We start from the raw sequence: 22,823 nt of genomic DNA on the forward strand, positions 1-22,823 counted from the left end.
GGTGCGAAGTTTTGGACTTAGGTAAACACTGCCATTGGCCCTTTGAACGCCTCGCCTATCGTGTGCGGCGCGTCATCGTGAGCCTTGTCGGAATGCACGAAGGTTGATATTGGGCTGTTGTCGCGCGCGTCAGTTGACGTCTGTGGCGGTCAAAGGGTTAAGTCACGTGACTAACTGGGTGACCTTAAATGCTGAGAAATTGGAGTCAACTTTATTAAAATTTATACTCTATGCTAATGGTCTAACTAACTACGGAAACCATTGGATTTTTTTTGGAGACCCGATTGCATTGGTTTTTCTACAGTTACAGGTGGTTCGTGCCTGTTACGTACAAAACGAATAACGGCGTAAACGAAAAAGTCATCTGGTTCGGAGATAAAAAGGATAACGGTATGTTATTGATTGAGTTTAATTTATCTCTAGCGTTTATAATATTTCCATCATTTATCTATTTTTTATTTTTCACTAGTGGCTCTGTGAGCTGTAGAACTCGCGAACCTCAATAGCTCCGCCACTTAAAAAAACCGGACAAGTGCGAGTCGGACTCGCGCACGAAGGGTTCCGTGCCATAATGCAAAAAAAAAAACAAAAAAAAGCAAAAAAAAAAGACGGTCACCCATCCAAGTACTGACCACTCCCGACGTTGCTTAACTTTGGTCAAAAAACACGTTTGTTGTATGGGAGCCCCATTTAAATCTTTATTACACGACTGCCCAAACAAAAAGAGTGTATTGTTTTCAGCGTTCATGTTTGTATGTATATATGTATGTGAGTTTCTTTATTCCACCATAACTTCTGATTGCCTTAACCGATTTAGATATATGATACATCATTAGAATCCTTACGTCATCCCGACTAACATAGGCTATGTGACGTTATTATAAAACCAATATGGCGGACGTAATACACAAAATTGCGTCACGTTTAGAAAAAAAAAAATTGCAATCCTATCGAGTGGGGTCTCAAAATGAAGAGCCTTGAAAGACGATTTAAAATATATATGCAGCATACGCGTTTAAGTCTTATTTTGGTTAAATAAGGATTTACAAAATGTGCTAAGAAAAATAATTCCTTCTATCTAATTTAGTGAGCTATCAAATGAAAGGGTATTGACTGCTGATCATAAAAATATATACAAATCATCCATATGTTTTGCCGGGCGCCTTCATACTTAAATCGTTGGGCGTAGCCCGACCTACGTGGCGCGCCGTACGCGTTGCAAAACCGGGCGCCTTCGGCGCCCTCATACTAAGAGTGTCAGGCGTAGGTAGCCCGATGTACGACTGTACGTAGCGCACTGTATGCGTTCCATAACCGGGTGCCTTCGGTGCCCTCATATTTAAAGCGTCGGGCGTAGCCCGACGTACGTGGCGCGCTGTATGTGTTCCAAAACCGGGCGCCTTCGGCGCCCTCATACCTAAAGCGTCGGACGTAGCCTGACGTACGTGGCGCGCCGGACGCGTTCCAAAACCGGGCGCCTTCGGCGCCCTCATACTAAATATACACTCACGGTCATTCACAGTAAATACTAAGGGTTATGCTCATTTATGACCGTGAATGTAGGTACGTGTACATTTAATTTCTATTGCAGTCGGGGGACCTTTTGAATGAGATGCACTTAGGCACACCAAGGTCCCCCGATTGTAATTGAAATTAAATGTACACGTATACCTACATTCACGGTCATAAATGAGCATAACCCTTAGTATTTACTGTGAATGACCGTGAGTGTATATTTACATTCCAATTTAGATTCATAAAGTTATGTAACTAACATATGAACATTATTTTTAGCTTTTCAGTTCGCTTTAAAATGCAGCAGTCGTGTTTTTAATTTTTTAATTAATTATTAATTATTTATTTTTTTATTCAGTTTTTAGTATTTGTTGTTATAGCGGCAACAGAAATACATCATCTGTGAAAATTTCAACTGCCTAGCTATCGTGAGATACAGCCTGGTTACAGACAAGACGGACGGACGGACGGACAGCGAAGTCTTAGTAATAGGGTCCCGTTTTACCCTTTGGGTACGGAACCCTAAAAACTGGATCGACACACAATCTTTAGATTATTCAATCTGCTCACAATAATTCACGCAAAGCGACCTGTAAAGAAAAGTCGGACAAATGAAAGCATGAATGCCCAACCTGACACTAAGTCGAGCCGCTCGCGCTTCGTGCTTGTTCGGTCAATAAACTGACTCACTACTCTGTTGCAGTTGAAATATCGGAGCCGAACGCTACCTGGCTCAAGATAAACAACAACCAAGTGGGGTACTACCGGGTGAACTACCCGCACGAGATGTGGCAGAGCTTGGTGGAGCAGCTGAAGGCGGGATCTGATCAGGTAGGTGTCTACCGTTTAACTCGGGCGGTGGGTAACAAGCTAACAAGTTATATCAGCTACGGCCTGGTTGACGGTTTGGCGGCATGAAGTTGATTCGGTAAGTAAAATGTAATGATTATATAATTCATTTTTCTATTGACCTGTTTTTAATTTAATTTAATTTTATTTTGATGATCATTATGAGATATCCGTGCTTAGCTTAGTCATATTAACATTGTTTTTTGTTTTATATTATTTGACATTGTTAATAATTTAGTCGATTGCTTATAATGGTTTTTAAATTGTGTAATGCTTGACATTTGTATAATTATAATCAATTGTTATTTTTCTACTTGACGATCATAATATAAATTCGTATAGATTAGTGTAAAATAATTTATATTGTAATTTCATATTATGAAATAAATAAATCTAAATCTAAATGTATAACCTCTAGCCGCCCAGAGGCTACTAAAATTGTCTTCCGTCCCATTCTAATTTGAATCTTTATTTTGACAAATCAAAATTGCATTTGTATTAACAAGTTTTAGTTTAGATGTCTGGGCGGCTAGAGAATAAGGTTGGTATTCCACCTATTTAATTTCTTGGTCCAATGTGTATTTGCGTCTCAAATTTTGCTTAATGAGAGAGTGAAACGCAATGCACATTGGATAAAGAAATTGGACAGGTGGAATACCACCCTAAACTAGTTTTAGTCCCAATTCTATGAAATTGTCTACCGTTTGTCCCGTACAAACGCGAATTTTCTGAAGATTTGCAGGTATAACAGTTTCCTTTTCTATGACAAATGGTCAAAAATATGCACAGAAAAATAATCGCCTGCTTTAAATGCGGAAAAAAAGCCGCAACACAGGAAATAAAATGCGTTTGTACGGGACAGCCTGTGGAATGCTCCTACTGTACTTTTTAGGGTTCCGTAGCCAAATGGCAAAAAACGGAACCCTTATGGATTCGTCATGTCTGTCTGTCTGTCCGTCCGTATGTCACAGCCACTTTTATGCGAAACTATACTGTTGAAACTTGGTAAGTAGATGTATGATGTACATTACCATGCACTTAGCTGGTTGGAACGAGATCTAGTAAGTATTTTTTTATAATACGTCATAAATCGTAAACTGCAATTTTATTATGTTACTTGCTGCTACGGAACCCTTCATGGGCGAGTCCGACTCGCACTTGGCCGCTTTTTATTTCTTTTGGCTCCTGATCAAAAGTCGACGTGATTTGACCTTGGGTTCAGACAGGGCATTGTATCTTGTTCCAGCTAACGATATCCGACCGCTCGCACTTGCTGGACGACGTGTCGGCGCTGGCCGAAGCCGGCCTCGTGCCGTACTCGCTCGCCCTCCACCTGACCACCTACCTCAGTGTGGAGGAGGCCTATGTGCCGTGGCAGACCGCCGCCGGTATATTCGGCGATCTGTCAAAGAGGCTGCTGAACACACCCGCCCATGATGATCTCAAGGTATTTAAACTATTATTCATTTAGTTAATCAATTAAATATACTGGGTGGTTTTGAGGTCGAGATTATAAACTCAAATAAGTAATATTAAGTTAGTGAGCCCTACATCGTGTAAGTTAAATGTAATTTCTTATGAGAAATAAATATGTATATTTAAATCGAGATCACGAATGGCAAAAACGTATTAACCTCATCCTGCAAAACATATAAAATTATTTGTTTAGATTTTAACTTTAATAGCTGTCAATAGAGTTAAATATTATGTACTGCCACAAATGGTTTTGTATGCACTAAAGGTTGCTAAAGGGTATGGTCATACTGAACAAGATTTCCCATGGAACCGATATGAAAATCCTGAAAAAACCATAGTTTCGTCTACTTCAGGCCCTCAAGTTGTCAATTCTTTTTTTGCGCGATTTTGTGGCTAGCCCGGGCATGGGCTATGGGCAAATTTCTTTAGTATGAGCATTCAAAACAAATTACTTAATCATACTTTATCTCCCTTACTTTATTAAATATGTATTTATTTTATCTGCATCCTCACCAATTATTTATTTGCATAAAACGAAGAAATTCATGAAAATAGTAATATAATGTAAGCAAAAACTAATTTAATGTTGTTATCGTTGACAGCAATACATGCATGAACTTGTCAAGCCAATTTTTACTAAAGTGGACGAAGGATCTGAAAATTCGGGAGTGATTGAGCGGTAAGTACATTTCATAGACTATACAAGATATAACCAAAATAGTGGGGATCCGTTTAAGGGCATATTTGGTATCATTTTATGATTAGGAAAAAGCAGAAGAATTTTTTTTGACTTCGAAGTTTTTTTTTGTATGTGCCAGTACAGATATGATGGATGTTCTTGTGTACGTGACAGCGTGATAAACGGTGTCCGAAGACAATACTAAATATGCTGTTATACGGATCACCACTACTTTTGTTACACCTTGTATAAGTAGGTAGAGCAGCCCTTTAAAGGTTTCAATCACACATCATATCACAGCTCTTTAGTGTCGTAAAATTTCCATACATTATTCGTTCCTTCCATTCGATTACCGTCATGCAAAGTTTATGAAAAACATTAAAGGAATGGAATCAACATCTTGCGAAACTTTTCTTAGTGTTTGTAGTGTTAGCCTAGTGTACAACATTTAATACGATTTCTGTTTCCATTTTAATTTCTCACTTTAATTTTCAAACTTCAACAGTCTCCTACGTACCACGATTCTGTCGCTGGCGACTAAAGCGGAGCTCCCGGAAGCGCAGAGCAAGGCGCGGCGGATGTTCCTCGAGTGGCTGAACAGCCACGACTCCGGGCCCGTGAAGACTGTGGAGACGGACTTGAGGGACCTAGTGTATTACCACGGTAAGGCGCCAACGACGTCATATCACGTCAAGGTGCCTGATCAGATTTTTGCTCAAATTTTCAATGCATGCACTAAAAATTACAACATATTTTCGGGCCATCCTATATTTATCACATATATAGTTAGAAGTGATGATGTAACATTATTTTAACTTTTCCCATTAATTCTCTGTGTCTTGCAGGTATGAAACAGGGTACACAGGCAGAGTGGGACAAACTCTGGCAGATCTATAAGAGAGAAGAGGACGTACACGAACAGTCTAAGATTAGGCAAGCGTTAGCGGCGCCGCGGGATACGGCTATACTCAGAAAGTATGATATTAAATCGATTTTCTCAGTAACTGTACTCAGTAACTGTAATACTCGCATAAGAAAAGACAGTATGCTCTACTATTGACAAACGACTGTTGCTATTTAGATCTTAAAGTCTGATTTACATGCGTGCCATGACTTGGCAAGCACAGGGACGCAGCTATGCGGTGGAATGGGATATCAATATCGCTTGCTCCCTCTAACTATAACTGCGTCCCTGACGCTTGCCAAGTCTCGGCGCGCATGTGAGCCTGGCTTGAGAAACTTGCCATTTATGTTCAATTTTCCGATTCCGATCCCTATTACTAAGACTTCACTGTCCGTCCGTCCGTCCGTCTGTCACCAGGCTGTATCTCATGAACCGTGATAGCTAGACAGTTGAAATTTTCACAGATGATGTATTTCCGTTGCCGCTATAACAACAAATACTAAAAAGTACGGAACCCTCGGTGGGCGAGTCCGACTCGCACTTGTCTGGTTTTTTTTGACAACATTTCAAGAAGTGTATTCTGTAAATAAAATAATTTCACGAGAGTCGGTTGAGAAATAGCTGCAGGATAGAACGATTACTATTATTATTGTAATAAGTAATTATTTTAAGGTATCTCGACCTCGCGTGGGACGAAACCAACGTCCGCGCCCAAGACTACTTGAACGTCATCCAAATGATCAGCAACAACCCATCAGGCACCGATCTGATATGGGACCACGTCCGCAACCGTTGGCCCTCGCTAGTGGAGCGTTACACGCTCAACAGTCGGACCCTGGGCGCTGTTGTACCGGGCGTCACTGACTCATTCAACTCGGAAAGGGACCTCAAAGAGGTGAGAACACTACAACCCTTCAGGCACTCTAATATGGGAGGATGTTCGCAATCGTTGGCCCTCTCTAGCGGAGCGCTATACGCTCAACAGTCGGACCCTGGGCGCCTTTGTACCGGGCGTCACTGACTCATTCGACTCGGAAAGGGACCTCAAGGAGGTGAGAACACTACAACCCTTCAGGCACTCTAATATGGGAGGATGATCGTAATCGTTGGCCCTCGCTAGTGGAGCGCTACACGCTCAACAGTCGGACCCTGGGCGCCGTTGTACCGGGCGTCACTGACTCATTCAACTCGGAAAGGGACCTCAAAGAGGTGAGAACACTACAACCCTTTAGGTACTCTAATATGGGATGACGTTCGCAATCGTTGGCCCTCTCTAGTTAGCTACGGGAGCGCGAGTCCGACTCGGATTTGGCCGGTTTTTTTTGTATTACAATTTCTACGTAAGACACGAAAAGTAACATTAACTTTTATGGCTCCAAACATTTTTCGAGTAATTTCGCTGAATGCATCTTTGTGTTTTTTTCAGATGGAAGATTTCTTCGCGAAGTACCCCGACGCGGGCGCGGGCGAGTCAGCGCGGAAACGCGCGCTTGAAACAGTTCGCAACAACATCAAGTGGGCCTCGAATAGAGCCCCCGCCGTAACCGCGTGGTTGCAAACAAGACGCGAGCAGCGCTCCACACAGAAATCATAACCTGTGGACCATGTAGTACCCATCAAAGTCAAAGTAAAAACATTATTTAATCTCCTGCCTAGCAACTAGCATTTTGGAATAGTCAGATAGGTACATGGTAAATTGCGCTAAAAAAGTTAAACTTCAAATGGCTGTACGTAGTCCTGCAAGCCTATTATGGATCGCTTTATCCACATTTATCCACGTGATAAAACAACTGTCACTTTTTAACTCTGCGGGATAGAAAGAGGCGGACACCGTTTTATCACGCTGTCACGTAGACAAATACGACCATCATATCCGTACAGCGCCCGTTAATTCGTTTCTCAATTGTCTAGTGGGAAAGCTTGACATTGCAAATTGAAAACTGAGTAGATTATGAATTTATGACGTCATAATATTTAATGTCCAAATTTTAGAACAACTTTCAATTTCTTTATGGTGAGACCAGACGCCCATGGATACGGATTTCCTTAATTTTTAAGCATTTTCTAAAATAGTTGCCTACTGAAAGACTGCACAGATCTTTGAGAATGTTGTACTTATACTCGTTTTATTAATGTTTCAATAAAATATTTACCATAATTAGAACTTCTTTTATTACTTGCTCTACAGTGAGTGCTCCAAAACTTACATATAACCCAAATACAATCACAGAATCACAAAATCACAGGTATGTGTGTACTTAAAAGATTACCGTTTTAGAAAATATGACGAGAAGAGTTTTGTGTCTGTACCTCGTGCTATACTACGGTGTCGCCAGATGTTTTGTAACCACTGTAACTTTTTTTTAAACTGGTTAGCTTCATTTAGAAGTTTGTCCCAGTACGGCATAGTAACTGTAAGCAGCTCGCACGATCTGTAAAAAAAATAAGGTCAACGTGACTAAATCCGTCTGCGGGAAATAATAAGAACAAGAATAATAAAGAATCTCGAAGTTCGAGCTCACTGTAACTAAAGTTGGTCAAGCAGATCTTGTCAGTAGAAAAAGGCGGCAAATTTTGAAAAATGTAGGCGCGAAGGGACATCGTCTAATAGAAATTTTGAATTTCGCGCCTTTTTCTATTCTACTGACAAGATTTGCTTGATCATCTATACAGTAAGTTGTAGATCAAAGATCTAAAGATCGAAGGACACGTCCTTAATTCCTACCTACTACCCTATTAACTTATTAGTATCTACTTCTGGACGATATTCAAGCTGGAAACTTTTACAATAAATAGTATGCCTGAAAAGCATATAAAAATGAAAAACACTAGCCTGCACGAAGGAGGGCAGGTCGAGCTTGTTGAAAGGGCCGGCATGCAGGGTGCGCGGGCGCATCATGTCGGCGCCGAGCATGGCCAGCTGCCGGCGCATGCGCGGACGCAGCGACCACCATGCCGCGCCGAATGGACCCTCGCCCATGTTGAAGGAGCTCTGCAACGTTCATTAAAAGATAACATAAAAAAAGATAAAAAAAAGCTTATTCAAGTAGGCATATTATGATATTACAATGCGCTTATAAACGTAAAATGAAGCTATACCGCCTCCAACCCTACACCTCTGCCTCGAGAAGATTTAATCCCCCCTCAATTGGAGGAGGGTATAATTCATTCATCGTGACTGCAGGTCTGGCCTATTTAATGAGTAATGATACTGTGAAGCCGATGGTCCTGGGTTGGAATCCCGTGTGACGGTACGGTATTACCGTTCCGTACAAATCTATATATACATATAATATTAATATGGTTTTATTTATATAATCAATTATGTGTTGCATGAATTCATGATGTATTGAAAATTAAATAAAACATAACACAAAACATGTCGATACTCGGTCGCGCAGTCAAATTGCACCATATTAACAGTCAGCCAATCACAAGCCAGGAAGCTTAGCGCATGATTTGTGACCATATAAGGTAATAAAAGTGCGAGCGCAGGACGCATGGCCATATAAGGTAATAAAAGCGTGTTAGGGAGTTAAAGCACTTTCACTAAATTAGGGTGAGTAAATTACGACAGCCCTAAAAGCTAACAACCGTGGGGAATATTATTGATATCTATAGACATACATGACGATAAAGGAAAAATACTTAGAACAAAATATAATATAATCAAGAGATAGTTAAAAATCAATAGAAGTCAACATATTTTGATACAAAAGTTGCACCATAGTTTGCTAGTCGGTTTGTAGCAATGAGGAACGCGGCGTGAGTTTGTTCTGCGCAGGCGCGAGCCACATAGGTTGACAAAAAGCAGTTGCGCGGGGGCCTCGGGGCATTCGTTGTCTGACTTCCGTAAGAGTACGTTCGAAGTTTGTCAGTGGACGGAGTGATTTACTAGAAGAAGTTATTAAAAGGAGCTTGAAATAGGCAGCGTCAGATAATAGAAGATAATAGGACATCTAAACACAAGCTAAGTACAGTGCCTTTATCATTTGAGTGCGTAATTATTTGAAGCTTTTTCTCAGTGCCGGTTTTGTGTTAGCTAGTTGTTCGAATTACGTATGCGTGCATAACTAACAAATAATAATTCTAGTTTCTCGCCTAAAACACAATAACACAGTAAAAACATAATACCTACCTTTAATGTTCTCTGAAGTCAGTGTCGCTATAGTTTGTTTTAATTTACGAAGATTTCTCACTAACAAATAAATAGCTTCCGTTCGCGGCAAGGAGACAAGATGGCGGCGGTGTGAGACGATCGCGCGAGTGTGTAGTACGTGGCAATAGATATTTCATTTAGCTTTATTATCAAATAATACGTGCGTCAGTATTTAATATTTGTTTCAATAATTATAAAGTTCATACACGATGTTTTCCTAGTGTATTTTAATAACACATAGTAATTTGGAAGGATATTTAGTGAATGTGTCGTGCCGTCGTGTTTTACGTCCGTGATACTATCTAACATTTTGTTTTATTAATACTTAATTTACCAGTATCACCTTACGTCAGTGTCTAATTAAATAGTTAAACAATATTAATATACGAATATAATATTTTCTTAGCGTACGTAATCTAGTAATGGAAATAAATTGGTCCGATATATTGGAAGGAAGGGTATTCTGTACTAACGTTGCGTATTTATGAGAATAGTGTTCACTTGTTAAAATACTTATCAGTGATATATTTCTAAATGAAGATTATGATGTGAGTGTTAATTAAGCATAAAGGAGCATAGAAAGGGAACGTTCATGTTTCATGCCGCATTGCGACACAAGTACCTACATATGAATGGAAGTTGAAACGAATTAGTTTGATACTTACATAGACATAGACATAGAAAAACTTTATTTAACATCACAAACATGACATGAATGGTACATTTGAACATAAAATCTTAAAAAACTTCTAAAACAAAATTAAATTTATGTTAACATATAAACAAAACAGCGTGATGTTAAAAAGGGGCTCGACTCAGCATGATGTTGCAGTAAAATTAACTGCAACGCTGATTTTCAGTCGGACCCTAATAAAATAATAAAGAACCTAAAGTAAATAAAATATGTGACGGAACGGAGCGAGGAGTGCAAGTTATAAAAATATATGTGTACCTTACAGTGCATTCTATGTGTGTTCTATAGTTTGTGTACAGCATCATATTTAAAAGAAGTAACGTTTTGTGTATATAAATTGGGATATATATATTGAGTGTGAAGTGCATAAGTATTTGTTAACAATATAGCTTAATGTAATTTGATATTTATTGAAATCAAATTTTACAGCATGTAATGTTTGGCTGGGCTATTATCAGAGATAAGAAGGTAGGTAAGAGGGTATTGCTCTACCGCCAAGAGGAAGTTCGTTTTGAATCTGAAGAAGGTGTTGCTTAAGTCGGGTTTTGAAACTATGAAGACCATTTAATGTCTGTAGTGGTGGAGGAATATTATTCCAACACTTAGTTGCTGTGTATTTAAAACTACCTCGAAAAGCGGTGGTGCAGTGATGTGAAGCTACTAATTTGCTGCTGACCGATCTAAGGCCATATTTCATTGAGGTGTTTGAGCGCCAGGTGAACTTTTCAAAGAGATACTCCGGTTTTGCAAACTTTACTACACCGAACAATAAGGAAGAAAGATGGAGTTCTCTTCTGTAAGCCATTTTGAGAATGCCTGATGAATTTAAATAAGGAGTCACATGCGCTCGCGGGGGAATTCTAAAACAATAACGCGCACATGCATTTTGGACTCTTTGTATGATCCGGTCTGTCCGTAGTACTAGTACTAGTACGTAGTAGTACTTATACTGAAGAATAGTGTTATCTGAAGAATGATATATTTTGTGTTAAGTGACTGATATTTAAAGTAGATGAATTAAAGTCACGATGTTTTTCTTAAATATGAATATTTACGATTTTGAGTTTATTGCTCTGTTCAAATCGTTATCTGATTGATATTTTAGTGAAAGTAAATAAATACTTAATGCAGGAGAGACTAAATTACGCGCCATTATTTTTATGAAGTTAAAATGATTTTATTGAATTAGTAGTGCGATATTGGTAATTATGGCTCAAAGGTGGAAATAATTACAACTTATATTATTTATCTGTTCTCGATTTAATAAAGATTGATACACTACCTATTGAAATTATTTACATAAAAGAAATATTACTATCAACATTCCTAAAGACTTATTGACATTTAGGAGTATCAGATTCCTAATGATGGCATGAAGTAGATACGATCTATATTATTACAATATTGCTGATAAACAAATTGTTCAGGTGAACATTTTTATGGTTGATTTGCACTAACTGATCGCAACGTAAAGTTAGGAGTCGTACTGTATACTTGGAACGCAGTCGATTCACGCAACTTGAACCTAATGAATTGTATTCCTGACTAAGGTCATGATTATAAATTAGGCCAAGGCCTATCACATTTATTATATCATATTTAAAGGTTAAATTATCTATGGACTTGCCATCAAATATAGTTTACAGCTTATGGGATGGGACTATGGGTTCAGTATTCTTAGCTTAGTGTGAAAAGAAGTAGGTAGAGTGGCTGATGGAATACTTTACGTTTCTTTTCCTCAGATACCACTTAGGGTTTGTGAAACGTATCTAGCCTTTCGCTGAGTCTTAAACTCCTAGGAATAGGGAGGTAGGGGAAGGAAGCCCAATCGACGGGATCACCCACAGGGATTGGTTTAGGATGACTCCAAACCCCATCAAGCATTGAGGTGGCATCTAGAATAGCAATCAGATGTTGTTAGGTTGTAAATATAAAGTTTCCCTTAAGTAGTGATTTAAAGGGCTTATCCCAGGAAAAATGCTCCTCAATGTTATCCGGAGTCCAATAGGAGTAGGGGATTTTTACCAAAAAAAATATTTTTATTTATTTATATATTCTACTATTCACTCCACTGAATATAGATGGACTGTGAGTACTTCAGCGAGGCAGAACTTCTCATTGCTACTCACTAGTATCCAGAAAGCTCATTATCAATTGCAAGCAGTATTACAATATTTACAATACTTTAATTCTAAAATAAATTATCATTGTGTTTGTTATCTTACCTTTATTAAAATATATTCTTTAGTACATTGCATTTCTCATTTACCTACTTTTATTAGTAACCTTTCTTATTATGCTACTGTTTGATTCCTATGGGTTAATATCAAATTATTACTGTGCTCTTCATTTAGCTAGGTTAGTTTACAGGTTTGTAACTCTTCTCTTTGTAAAAGAACCAGGGGTTATTACGTACAGCTACGAGGTCCTACCATTTCCTAGACGATCACATCACTTTTATGGCCAAAAGTTTTAAATGCAAGACAGAGACAAATTATATTCTTAGGTAAAGTAGGTTTGTTTTGAGGGTTGCTTTAGATATATGGGTTAGGAGGGGGTTGAGTTAGGGAGAGTCATTCTTGACCGTTACAATTTGGTGCCGTGACCAGGATAAATTCAATTTCACCAGAATAAAACTAGCTTTACTGTGTATTTATGTGAGTAGTTCGTTAATTGAGTCTGTCTTGCTAGTGGCACGCGAGTGCCACAATTTGTTGCCGTGTTATGGATGCAAGGAGTTGAGAGTTACATGTTTATTATGTTAAATTATAATCTTTAATTTTCAGTTTATCGTAATTACTTGTTGTGTGTATAAATGTGGGTCAAGACTTTACTGAAAGGGGGGGCACGTGAACGAGCAGCGAATTTGACGAATGAAGTTTCAATAAATATACGGGGTTATTTGTGTTGTTTTTACTCTTATTGTTCTATGTTATTTACTTTTGTTATATTTAATTATGTTTTTCTTTAATTTGTTTCTCCCTTTTTAAGGCATAGGAAACATAACCTATCAGGCATGATTCAAGGCAAACTGTGAGTAATGTCAAGAACTGAAACTAGCATTACAATTGTTTCGAAGAGTATAAGAGATGATTGGATTGGTAAGACTAGATGAAGAAAGAGTTGTATAGTATTTTTTTAATATCATAAAAAGGTATGTGCGCATGTTAGAAATAATTTCAATTTGATTTGTAACTTTGTGTGTTAATTTGTTTTTCTACAGGGTTAATATTGCTATATTAAAGTAAATTAGATTCATTTCGTGGTTTATATTGCTGCATAATCGACGTGTTTCAAATTTCAACTAACGGTAAATTATTTGATAGAAAAGTTTCTGTATTTTTTTCGGTACATTTCATGTACAAAAACAAAATGTATATAAAACATAGGATTCCATATCTAGAAGTTTTACCTTTAACTTTCAAGTGCATATATAGTTTTGATTTAGTTTACTTATCAGTAACTTCATTAGTTTGTTCATACTTTTATGTTGTATTGCTTTTGTTTGCTCATATAATCGTAATTTGTTGAAATAGGAAAATATAGTTTTGTCAAATTTCAACTCAATCTTACTGTCAGCAAGGAGTAGTAGCAGTAAGTACATATAATAGTGGACCAGTAGAATCTTAACAAAATACGTCGATATTCGTATTATAACAAAATTAAAAGTTGCATTCTTCATAGATGTTTATTTGGTACTTAAACCACAATCGAATTTAAACTCTCGTGACATATTAATATTGAACTAAAATAAAATAATAATTATTTTAATTCAAATTACTTTCTGATACTTAAAGTATAGTTCTAATCAAGTTTGAAATTACAATAGTTGTATGTATGTAGGTATGTTTGTATGTATGAAATAAACTGCACAGGCTTTAGGAATTACAGAATTTCATCAAAATCTTGGAATAACATTAAACATAACTAAAGGATAGAGAAAGTAGAGTATTTCTGTTTATTAACCCTCTCAGTTTAGCGAATGATTTGAAAATCGTAGTTCATATTTAAGCCAAATATTCGACGGCTGTAGTTAAGTCTAATTAGCAGGGGGGCATGTATGCAAGTGTTTATAGATATTGGTAATAAATTAGTTTTTTTTTCAAAGTTCAGTTGTAATGTAGGTGTACGTATGTATGTTGTTATCATATATTCTTTTAACTTAACTTACAGATTTGTATGCCAAAAATAAGTTTAACGAAGAGTTCCAAGAAGTTTCACTTTACGTCAACAGGTTTCAATTGTTATTACTGATGTCAATGTCATAATACTTGCCATGCTAGTGGAGTACTTAAGTTGGAAAAATAAAGGATAACATTCAAAAGATCTACATTTCTTAGATATTTATATGAATAGGGTATACAAACCAATATTGCTGGGTAGATTTACAATTACGGTTTATAAAATAAAACATAATAATACTGTCAATCCAAGTCTAATTTATAATGAACAGGTTTTGCTGAAACAGAAGAGCTACCTCTACAATAAGAGATGTACGGGAAGAAACTATTAAAGAGGTGTAAGCAAGGTCAACTTATTACTAGAAGAATCGAAGAAAGAGAGAGAGAGAGCGGTTTGTAGTCAAGTTAAGGGAATTAGTAGCCGGTTGATTGTAAGTAGAACATCAGATTCTTATCGTAGTTAGAATACTAAATTTAAGTGGCATAACGTGTAATGATTTTCATTATAGTAGTTTTAGTTAAGGCAATTTGGCGTAAATTTCAAAATATTTGGCGTAATTTATTTAGCGTTCATTTTAAAGCATATAAGACGTAATCTACTATAGTTGGAGTAGCGTGAGGTTGGTTGTTGATGGTTGTGGGTTGCTCATGCATGTGTGGGGCTGAGGCTTTCTGTTAAACGGCAAGTCTTGGTTTCGTATGTGCAGGGGTTGATTCGTGGCTGTCGGGGATCGATTCTTGCGTTGCCCTGACCTTATGAATATTCAGCGTAATTATTTATCAGCATGTTACATTCAATTTGTTTTGCACTAAGCGTAAATATAAGAGTCAAGCGTAAATTATGAATTATTGTAGCGTAGCATAATATCATGTCAATTTGTTGAATGATATAGCAATGATATAGTATTTGGTATAAAAAATAACTTAAAATGGGACCATTTGTTATTCACTGTCGGTATTCAGATGAGATCTGCAATTTTGTATGAAACTGTATGGAAAAGCGAGTGAGGAAGGATATAAGATGATTGTATGGAAAAGGATATAGAATGTTTATGACTCAGGTGATGAATGTTATGTGTAGATAAAAGGAGATGCATGAATGAGTGGAAGTATGTTTGTGTATGATCGAGTTTCTTAAAAGTTGCTTATCTTAGAATATTGACAACAGTTATTGTTATTTGCAAATGGGGCAATGGGGAACAATAGTGTGTTATCAAGAGAATATAGGAGTTAGGTTAAAGTCATACCTTTTAAAGGTAAATTCTTTTTGATAACACAACACTCAACAAGAAGCTATCACTAATCTACGGTTACACCTCTATGAACGCGTGGGATTGCAGAAGTAGTGTTTTGATATAGTTTGCTTAAACCTGTCTGGAGGGATCCGGGATCCGGGTTGCGCACTTACGTGTGGAAAAAGAAAAAAGAACCATGCGTTTGCTGTAGATGCTCGAGGCGGACCTACCTATTGAGAGTACAGTGTGCATCTGATGGAGAGTCTTGGTTAATGCTAATTGACAATAATAATTTATAGCATATCATATTTTAAATTTGAATATTTACAATGTAGATTAGAATGGCGCTTTGGCCGATATAAACTGTTCGTTTATATATTTATTAAATTAATGAATTTACACCATACTTAGATTTTGTAAATTGGAGTCTTTTAGATATAATAATAACTTAAACATAATAAAACAAAAGTTATTATTGATGTGGTAAGCGTAGCTGAGGCTGTCCAGGAGTACCTTGCTGTCCGTATGTAGTGCCACACGCCGGCGAACCCGTCGGATACTTTTAAGGGTATCTTCTATGCTTTTAATTGTGGTCCGTCCGCTTCACGGTTAGTGCAGGGCGTGGATTTGGTTAAATATCTGAATACACATGTTTGACTATTTTTACGACCGATTGTCCAGACGTGAACTTCAGATAGAGTAGAGAGCAAGGTTGGGTTCTACACGAGTATAAAAAAAAAGAATCGAGTGGAAAGCAACTGAGCTATAACGTAAAATAAGAGTTCAAAATACTGCTAGCATTCTTGCTTGGAAATAGAGTACTACATTCGCCAAGAAAGGAAGGAACCGGTTGTTCTGTATGGATTGTGGACTGGGATTATGGCCACTGGGAAAAAGTGTTGGAGGTTACCGCAAAGGTCTTTCCATTCGATATGAGGAGGTTTTCGTTGGTTCTGGACGTTCGGGCAATGTGAGCGGTGGAATCGCCTGCCGGGCAATGTGGCTACAGATTCCGGATGAAGCGCGAAGACTTTGCTACTTAGGGCTCATTTGCCTCACAACCAAGTGTCTCAATGAGGGTGGAAATTCTGTCTGAAAACAATTGGACTCATGGATCATAATTCTGTGGGTTTATAATTCATGCTGGATAATTTGTTTCCTTTCTAGTAATGGTCATTTTACACACCACATTTACATCAAAGGGTTAAAATAACAATACCTGGTTTTGAATATGAACATTTGAGCTCCGAGCCAGGTTTACTAAACCTTTACTCTATGCTCAAATGGGGGGGCAATTGTGACGGTACGGTATTACCGTTCCGTACAAATCTATATATACATATAATATTAATATGGTTTTATTTATATAATCAATTATGTGTTGCATGAATTCATGATGTATTGAAAATTAAATAAAACATAACACAAAACATGTCGATACTCGGTCGCGCAGTCAAATTGCACCATATTAACAGTCAGCCAATCACAAGCCAGGAAGCTTAGCGCATGATTTGTGACCATATAAGGTAATAAAAGTGCGAGCGCAGGACGCATGGCCATATAAGGTAATAAAAGCGTGTTAGGGAGTTAAAGCACTTTCACTAAATTAGGGTGAGTAAATTACGACAGCCCTAAAAGCTAACAACCGTGGGGAATATTATTGATATCTATAGACATACATGACGATAAAGGAAAAATACTTAGAACAAAATATAATATAATCAAGAGATAGTTAAAAATCAATAGAAGTCAACATATTTTGATACAAAAGTTGCACCATAGTTTGCTAGTCGGTTTGTAGCAATGAGGAACGCGGCGTGAGTTTGTTCTGCGCAGGCGCGAGCCACATAGGTTGACAAAAAGCAGTTGCGCGGGGGCCTCGGGGCATTCGTTGTCTGACTTCCGTAAGAGTACGTTCGAAGTTTGTCAGTGGACGGAGTGATTTACTAGAAGAAGTTATTAAAAGGAGCTTGAAATAGGCAGCGTCAGATAATAGAAGATAATAGGACATCTAAACACAAGCTAAGTACAGTGCCTTTATCATTTGAGTGCGTAATTATTTGAAGCTTTTTCTCAGTGCCGGTTTTGTGTTAGCTAGTTGTTCGAATTACGTATGCGTGCATAACTAACAAATAATAATTCTAGTTTCTCGCCTAAAACACAATAACACAGTAAAAACATAATACCTACCTTTAATGTTCTCTGAAGTCAGTGTCGCTATAGTTTGTTTTAATTTACGAAGATTTCTCACTAACAAATAAATAGCTTCCGTTCGCGGCAAGGAGACAAGATGGCGGCGGTGTGAGACGATCGCGCGAGTGTGTAGTACGTGGCAATAGATATTTCATTTAGCTTTATTATCAAATAATACGTGCGTCAGTATTTAATATTTGTTTCAATAATTATAAAGTTCATACACGATGTTTTCCTAGTGTATTTTAATAACACATAGTAATTTGGAAGGATATTTAGTGAATGTGTCGTGCCGTCGTGTTTTACGTCCGTGATACTATCTAACATTTTGTTTTATTAATACTTAATTTACCAGTATCACCTTACGTCAGTGTCTAATTAAATAGTTAAACAATATTAATATACGAATATAATATTTTCTTAGCGTACGTAATCTAGTAATGGAAATAAATTGGTCCGATATATTGGAAGGAAGGGTATTCTGTACTAACGTTGCGTATTTATGAGAATAGTGTTCACTTGTTAAAATACTTATCAGTGATATATTTCTAAATGAAGATTATGATGTGAGTGTTAATTAAGCATAAAGGAGCATAGAAAGGGAACGTTCATGTTTCATGCCGCATTGCGACACAAGTACCTACATATGAATGGAAGTTGAAACGAATTAGTTTGATACTTACATAGACATAGACATAGAAAAACTTTATTTAACATCACAAACATGACATGAATGGTACATTTGAACATAAAATCTTAAAAAACTTCTAAAACAAAATTAAATTTATGTTAACATATAAACAAAACAGCGTGATGTTAAAAAGGGGCTCGACTCAGCATGATGTTGCAGTAAAATTAACTGCAACGCTGATTTTCAGTCGGACCCTAATAAAATAATAAAGAACCTAAAGTAAATAAAATATGTGACGGAACGGAGCGAGGAGTGCAAGTTATAAAAATATATGTGTACCTTACAGTGCATTCTATGTGTGTTCTATAGTTTGTGTACAGCATCATATTTAAAAGAAGTAACGTTTTGTGTATATAAATTGGGATATATATATTGAGTGTGAAGTGCATAAGTATTTGTTAACAATATAGCTTAATGTAATTTGATATTTATTGAAATCAAATTTTACAGCATGTAATGTTTGGCTGGGCTATTATCAGAGATAAGAAGGTAGGTAAGAGGGTATTGCTCTACCGCCAAGAGGAAGTTCGTTTTGAATCTGAAGAAGGTGTTGCTTAAGTCGGGTTTTGAAACTATGAAGACCATTTAATGTCTGTAGTGGTGGAGGAATATTATTCCAACACTTAGTTGCTGTGTATTTAAAACTACCTCGAAAAGCGGTGGTGCAGTGATGTGAAGCTACTAATTTGCTGCTGACCGATCTAAGGCCATATTTCATTGAGGTGTTTGAGCGCCAGGTGAACTTTTCAAAGAGATACTCCGGTTTTGCAAACTTTACTACACCGAACAATAAGGAAGAAAGATGGAGTTCTCTTCTGTAAGCCATTTTGAGAATGCCTGATGAATTTAAATAAGGAGTCACATGCGCTCGCGGGGGAATTCTAAAACAATAACGCGCACATGCATTTTGGACTCTTTGTATGATCCGGTCTGTCCGTAGTACTAGTACTAGTACGTAGTAGTACTTATACTGAAGAATAGTGTTATCTGAAGAATGATATATTTTGTGTTAAGTGACTGATATTTAAAGTAGATGAATTAAAGTCACGATGTTTTTCTTAAATATGAATATTTACGATTTTGAGTTTATTGCTCTGTTCAAATCGTTATCTGATTGATATTTTAGTGAAAGTAAATAAATACTTAATGCAGGAGAGACTAAATTACGCGCCATTATTTTTATGAAGTTAAAATGATTTTATTGAATTAGTAGTGCGATATTGGTAATTATGGCTCAAAGGTGGAAATAATTACAACTTATATTATTTATCTGTTCTCGATTTAATAAAGATTGATACACTACCTATTGAAATTATTTACATAAAAGAAATATTACTATCAACATTCCTAAAGACTTATTGACATTTAGGAGTATCAGATTCCTAATGATGGCATGAAGTAGATACGATCTATATTATTACAATATTGCTGATAAACAAATTGTTCAGGTGAACATTTTTATGGTTGATTTGCACTAACTGATCGCAACGTAAAGTTAGGAGTCGTACTGTATACTTGGAACGCAGTCGATTCACGCAACTTGAACCTAATGAATTGTATTCCTGACTAAGGTCATGATTATAAATTAGGCCAAGGCCTATCACATTTATTATATCATATTTAAAGGTTAAATTATCTATGGACTTGCCATCAAATATAGTTTACAGCTTATGGGATGGGACTATGGGTTCAGTATTCTTAGCTTAGTGTGAAAAGAAGTAGGTAGAGTGGCTGATGGAATACTTTACGTTTCTTTTCCTCAGATACCACTTAGGGTTTGTGAAACGTATCTAGCCTTTCGCTGAGTCTTAAACTCCTAGGAATAGGGAGGTAGGGGAAGGAAGCCCAATCGACGGGATCACCCACAGGGATTGGTTTAGGATGACTCCAAACCCCATCAAGCATTGAGGTGGCATCTAGAATAGCAATCAGATGTTGTTAGGTTGTAAATATAAAGTTTCCCTTAAGTAGTGATTTAAAGGGCTTATCCCAGGAAAAATGCTCCTCAATGTTATCCGGAGTCCAATAGGAGTAGGGGATTTTTACCAAAAAAAATATTTTTATTTATTTATATATTCTACTATTCACTCCACTGAATATAGATGGACTGTGAGTACTTCAGCGAGGCAGAACTTCTCATTGCTACTCACTAGTATCCAGAAAGCTCATTATCAATTGCAAGCAGTATTACAATATTTACAATACTTTAATTCTAAAATAAATTATCATTGTGTTTGTTATCTTACCTTTATTAAAATATATTCTTTAGTACATTGCATTTCTCATTTACCTACTTTTATTAGTAACCTTTCTTATTATGCTACTGTTTGATTCCTATGGGTTAATATCAAATTATTACTGTGCTCTTCATTTAGCTAGGTTAGTTTACAGGTTTGTAACTCTTCTCTTTGTAAAAGAACCAGGGGTTATTACGTACAGCTACGAGGTCCTACCATTTCCTAGACGATCACATCACTTTTATGGCCAAAAGTTTTAAATGCAAGACAGAGACAAATTATATTCTTAGGTAAAGTAGGTTTGTTTTGAGGGTTGCTTTAGATATATGGGTTAGGAGGGGGTTGAGTTAGGGAGAGTCATTCTTGACCGTTACACCCGGTAAGGGCATTTATTAGTGTGATAAGCTGATAAGTATTAAAATTTGTTCCTGGGTCATGGGTGTTTCCCATGTTTTCTGTGTAGGTATTTTGCTATTTATATATGTATGACATATATCGTTGTCTGAATATCCACAACTAACCCGCTTGCTGTGGGCTTACGCAATGTGTATAAGAATAGCCCACGTTTAGTTTATTATTATTATTTATTGCATTAAATTATTTTACAAAGGTGTTTTAACCTCCTGAGACCCAGAAGCAACTGTTTTGTTTTTGAAATTGGAACCCTCAGTTACACAATAATATGTATAAATTTTAAAATAGATTAGAACGCTGGGACTAGGAGGTTAAGTCTAATTAGCATTACATTCGTCAGGAGACATTTTACCTCTCGCGATAAATGATGGTCCTCATGACCGTTTCTTCAAGTCTCTTTTGGTTGGGCTTCATTTATTTAAAAAACAATTGAACAAATATGTTTATACTTACCTACCGTATTTTGTATTACCTACTCAAAATGTTACATATCTAAATAAATTAAAGCTAATAAACTTCCAACAAACATTTTACGTGAGAGCTGCTCCATATACCTAAAAATTAACTGTCATAGGCATCATCTTTCGATACGAGATGTAAAACAATGGTTACACGTGTCCTATATTATTATATTACTCTTTGGTTACACGTGTTGTGGGCATTATAAATTCGCTCGAATCGACGTACAATGATGTTACAACTATATTTGATATTTATTGAAATTAAATTTTACTATAGATAGATACGCGCTCCAAAATAGGTACAAATGCACTTAACTTGTGACGATTGTAGAGAATGCTCTGTCGCGCCCTAATTTGACAAACTCTTTTTTTACTTAGGTCGGTATTATTTTAATTATGCCTTTTTTACGCCTTTTGCGTATGTTTCGTGTATGTAAACAATTAAACATATTGTGAGTGTGTGCTGCCGTGACTTCGGAAATGCGTTGCAAGCATTTTATTTGGTAAGGTATGCCATATCTATGGTTAACATATCATTGAATCGATCATCCTTAATTAACGAGACAGTGAGAAAAGGATTCGATTTCAGCACGCGGGTGGAAAGTTCGCGAAACCCTCGTCTTATCAGCTGTCAGCATTGATCGCGTAATTGAAAAGGTCAGGCCGGTGATTGTTAATTAACAAAAAGTCTGGTCAGATCAGGATCAGGCGTGGGTCACTCCGCGATTTCGTCGCTTTGCTACAGGTAGCTAAAAGTCCATCCGTTCGACCCCAATTTTGGGGTTTGATTTTGCCATAGCCGCGCGTGGCGCTGTCGCCATATCTGTGCTGATCGTGACAGACGCGTTTCGTTAGAGAGTGAGTCTTCAGTTATAAGTACTTTATTATTTATTCTGTGTCAGGATGCACAAACGAAATCGAAAATATCGGAAATGTATAAATTAAATGGATAGGTAAACGATTAAAAAAATAATGTTTGTTTTTGGTAAATATGGAACCTAAACAAAAGTCTGACTAGAGCTCAAAAATGACCGTACCGTAGACAGCTCTGCATATATAAAAGATACCAATAGGCTTTTGTTTAACAGATTAGCAGATAGCGAAACTTTGGTGCCGATGCAATGCCGATGACAGA

At 37.0% G+C, this 22,823-nt stretch overlaps 2 protein-coding genes across 5 annotated transcripts in view; one reads left to right on the top strand and one right to left on the bottom strand.

Moving 5' to 3' along the window:
- The window catches only part of LOC134671826 (glutamyl aminopeptidase-like), a 26,671-nt gene extending 19,090 nt beyond the window's left edge, over positions 1–7,581 (top strand). For 3 of the 4 annotated variants that reach the window (XR_010099277.1, XR_010099278.1, XR_010099285.1), the window contains 8 exons: positions 305–390; positions 2,219–2,346; positions 3,611–3,811; positions 4,443–4,519; positions 5,025–5,182; positions 5,365–5,494; positions 6,096–6,632; positions 6,850–7,581. Coding sequence is in view for 1 of the 4 variants with exons in the window: in XM_063529812.1 (XP_063385882.1) it covers positions 305–390; positions 2,219–2,346; positions 3,611–3,811; positions 4,443–4,519; positions 5,025–5,182; positions 5,365–5,494; positions 6,096–6,318; positions 6,850–7,017 (1,171 nt within the window). In the remaining 3 variants the exon portion in view is untranslated. The remainder of the gene's footprint in view (positions 1–304; positions 391–2,218; positions 2,347–3,610; positions 3,812–4,442; positions 4,520–5,024; positions 5,183–5,364; positions 5,495–6,095; positions 6,633–6,849) is intronic. The other variant, XM_063529812.1, reaches the window with a different exon arrangement.
- Positions 7,579–22,823, bottom strand: part of LOC134672936 (uncharacterized) — a 23,204-nt gene continuing 7,959 nt past the window's right edge. Inside the window, exons 6-7 of the mRNA XM_063530924.1 lie at positions 8,257–8,415; positions 7,579–7,855 (exon numbers count right to left, since the gene is read on the bottom strand). Coding sequence (XP_063386994.1) covers positions 7,802–7,855; positions 8,257–8,415 — 213 coding nt within the window. The 3' untranslated portion in view covers positions 7,579–7,801. The remainder of the gene's footprint in view (positions 7,856–8,256; positions 8,416–22,823) is intronic.

This window comes from Cydia fagiglandana, chromosome 1 (assembly GCF_963556715.1).
Source record: "Cydia fagiglandana chromosome 1, ilCydFagi1.1, whole genome shotgun sequence".
Lineage (NCBI taxonomy): Eukaryota > Metazoa > Arthropoda > Insecta > Lepidoptera > Tortricidae > Cydia > Cydia fagiglandana.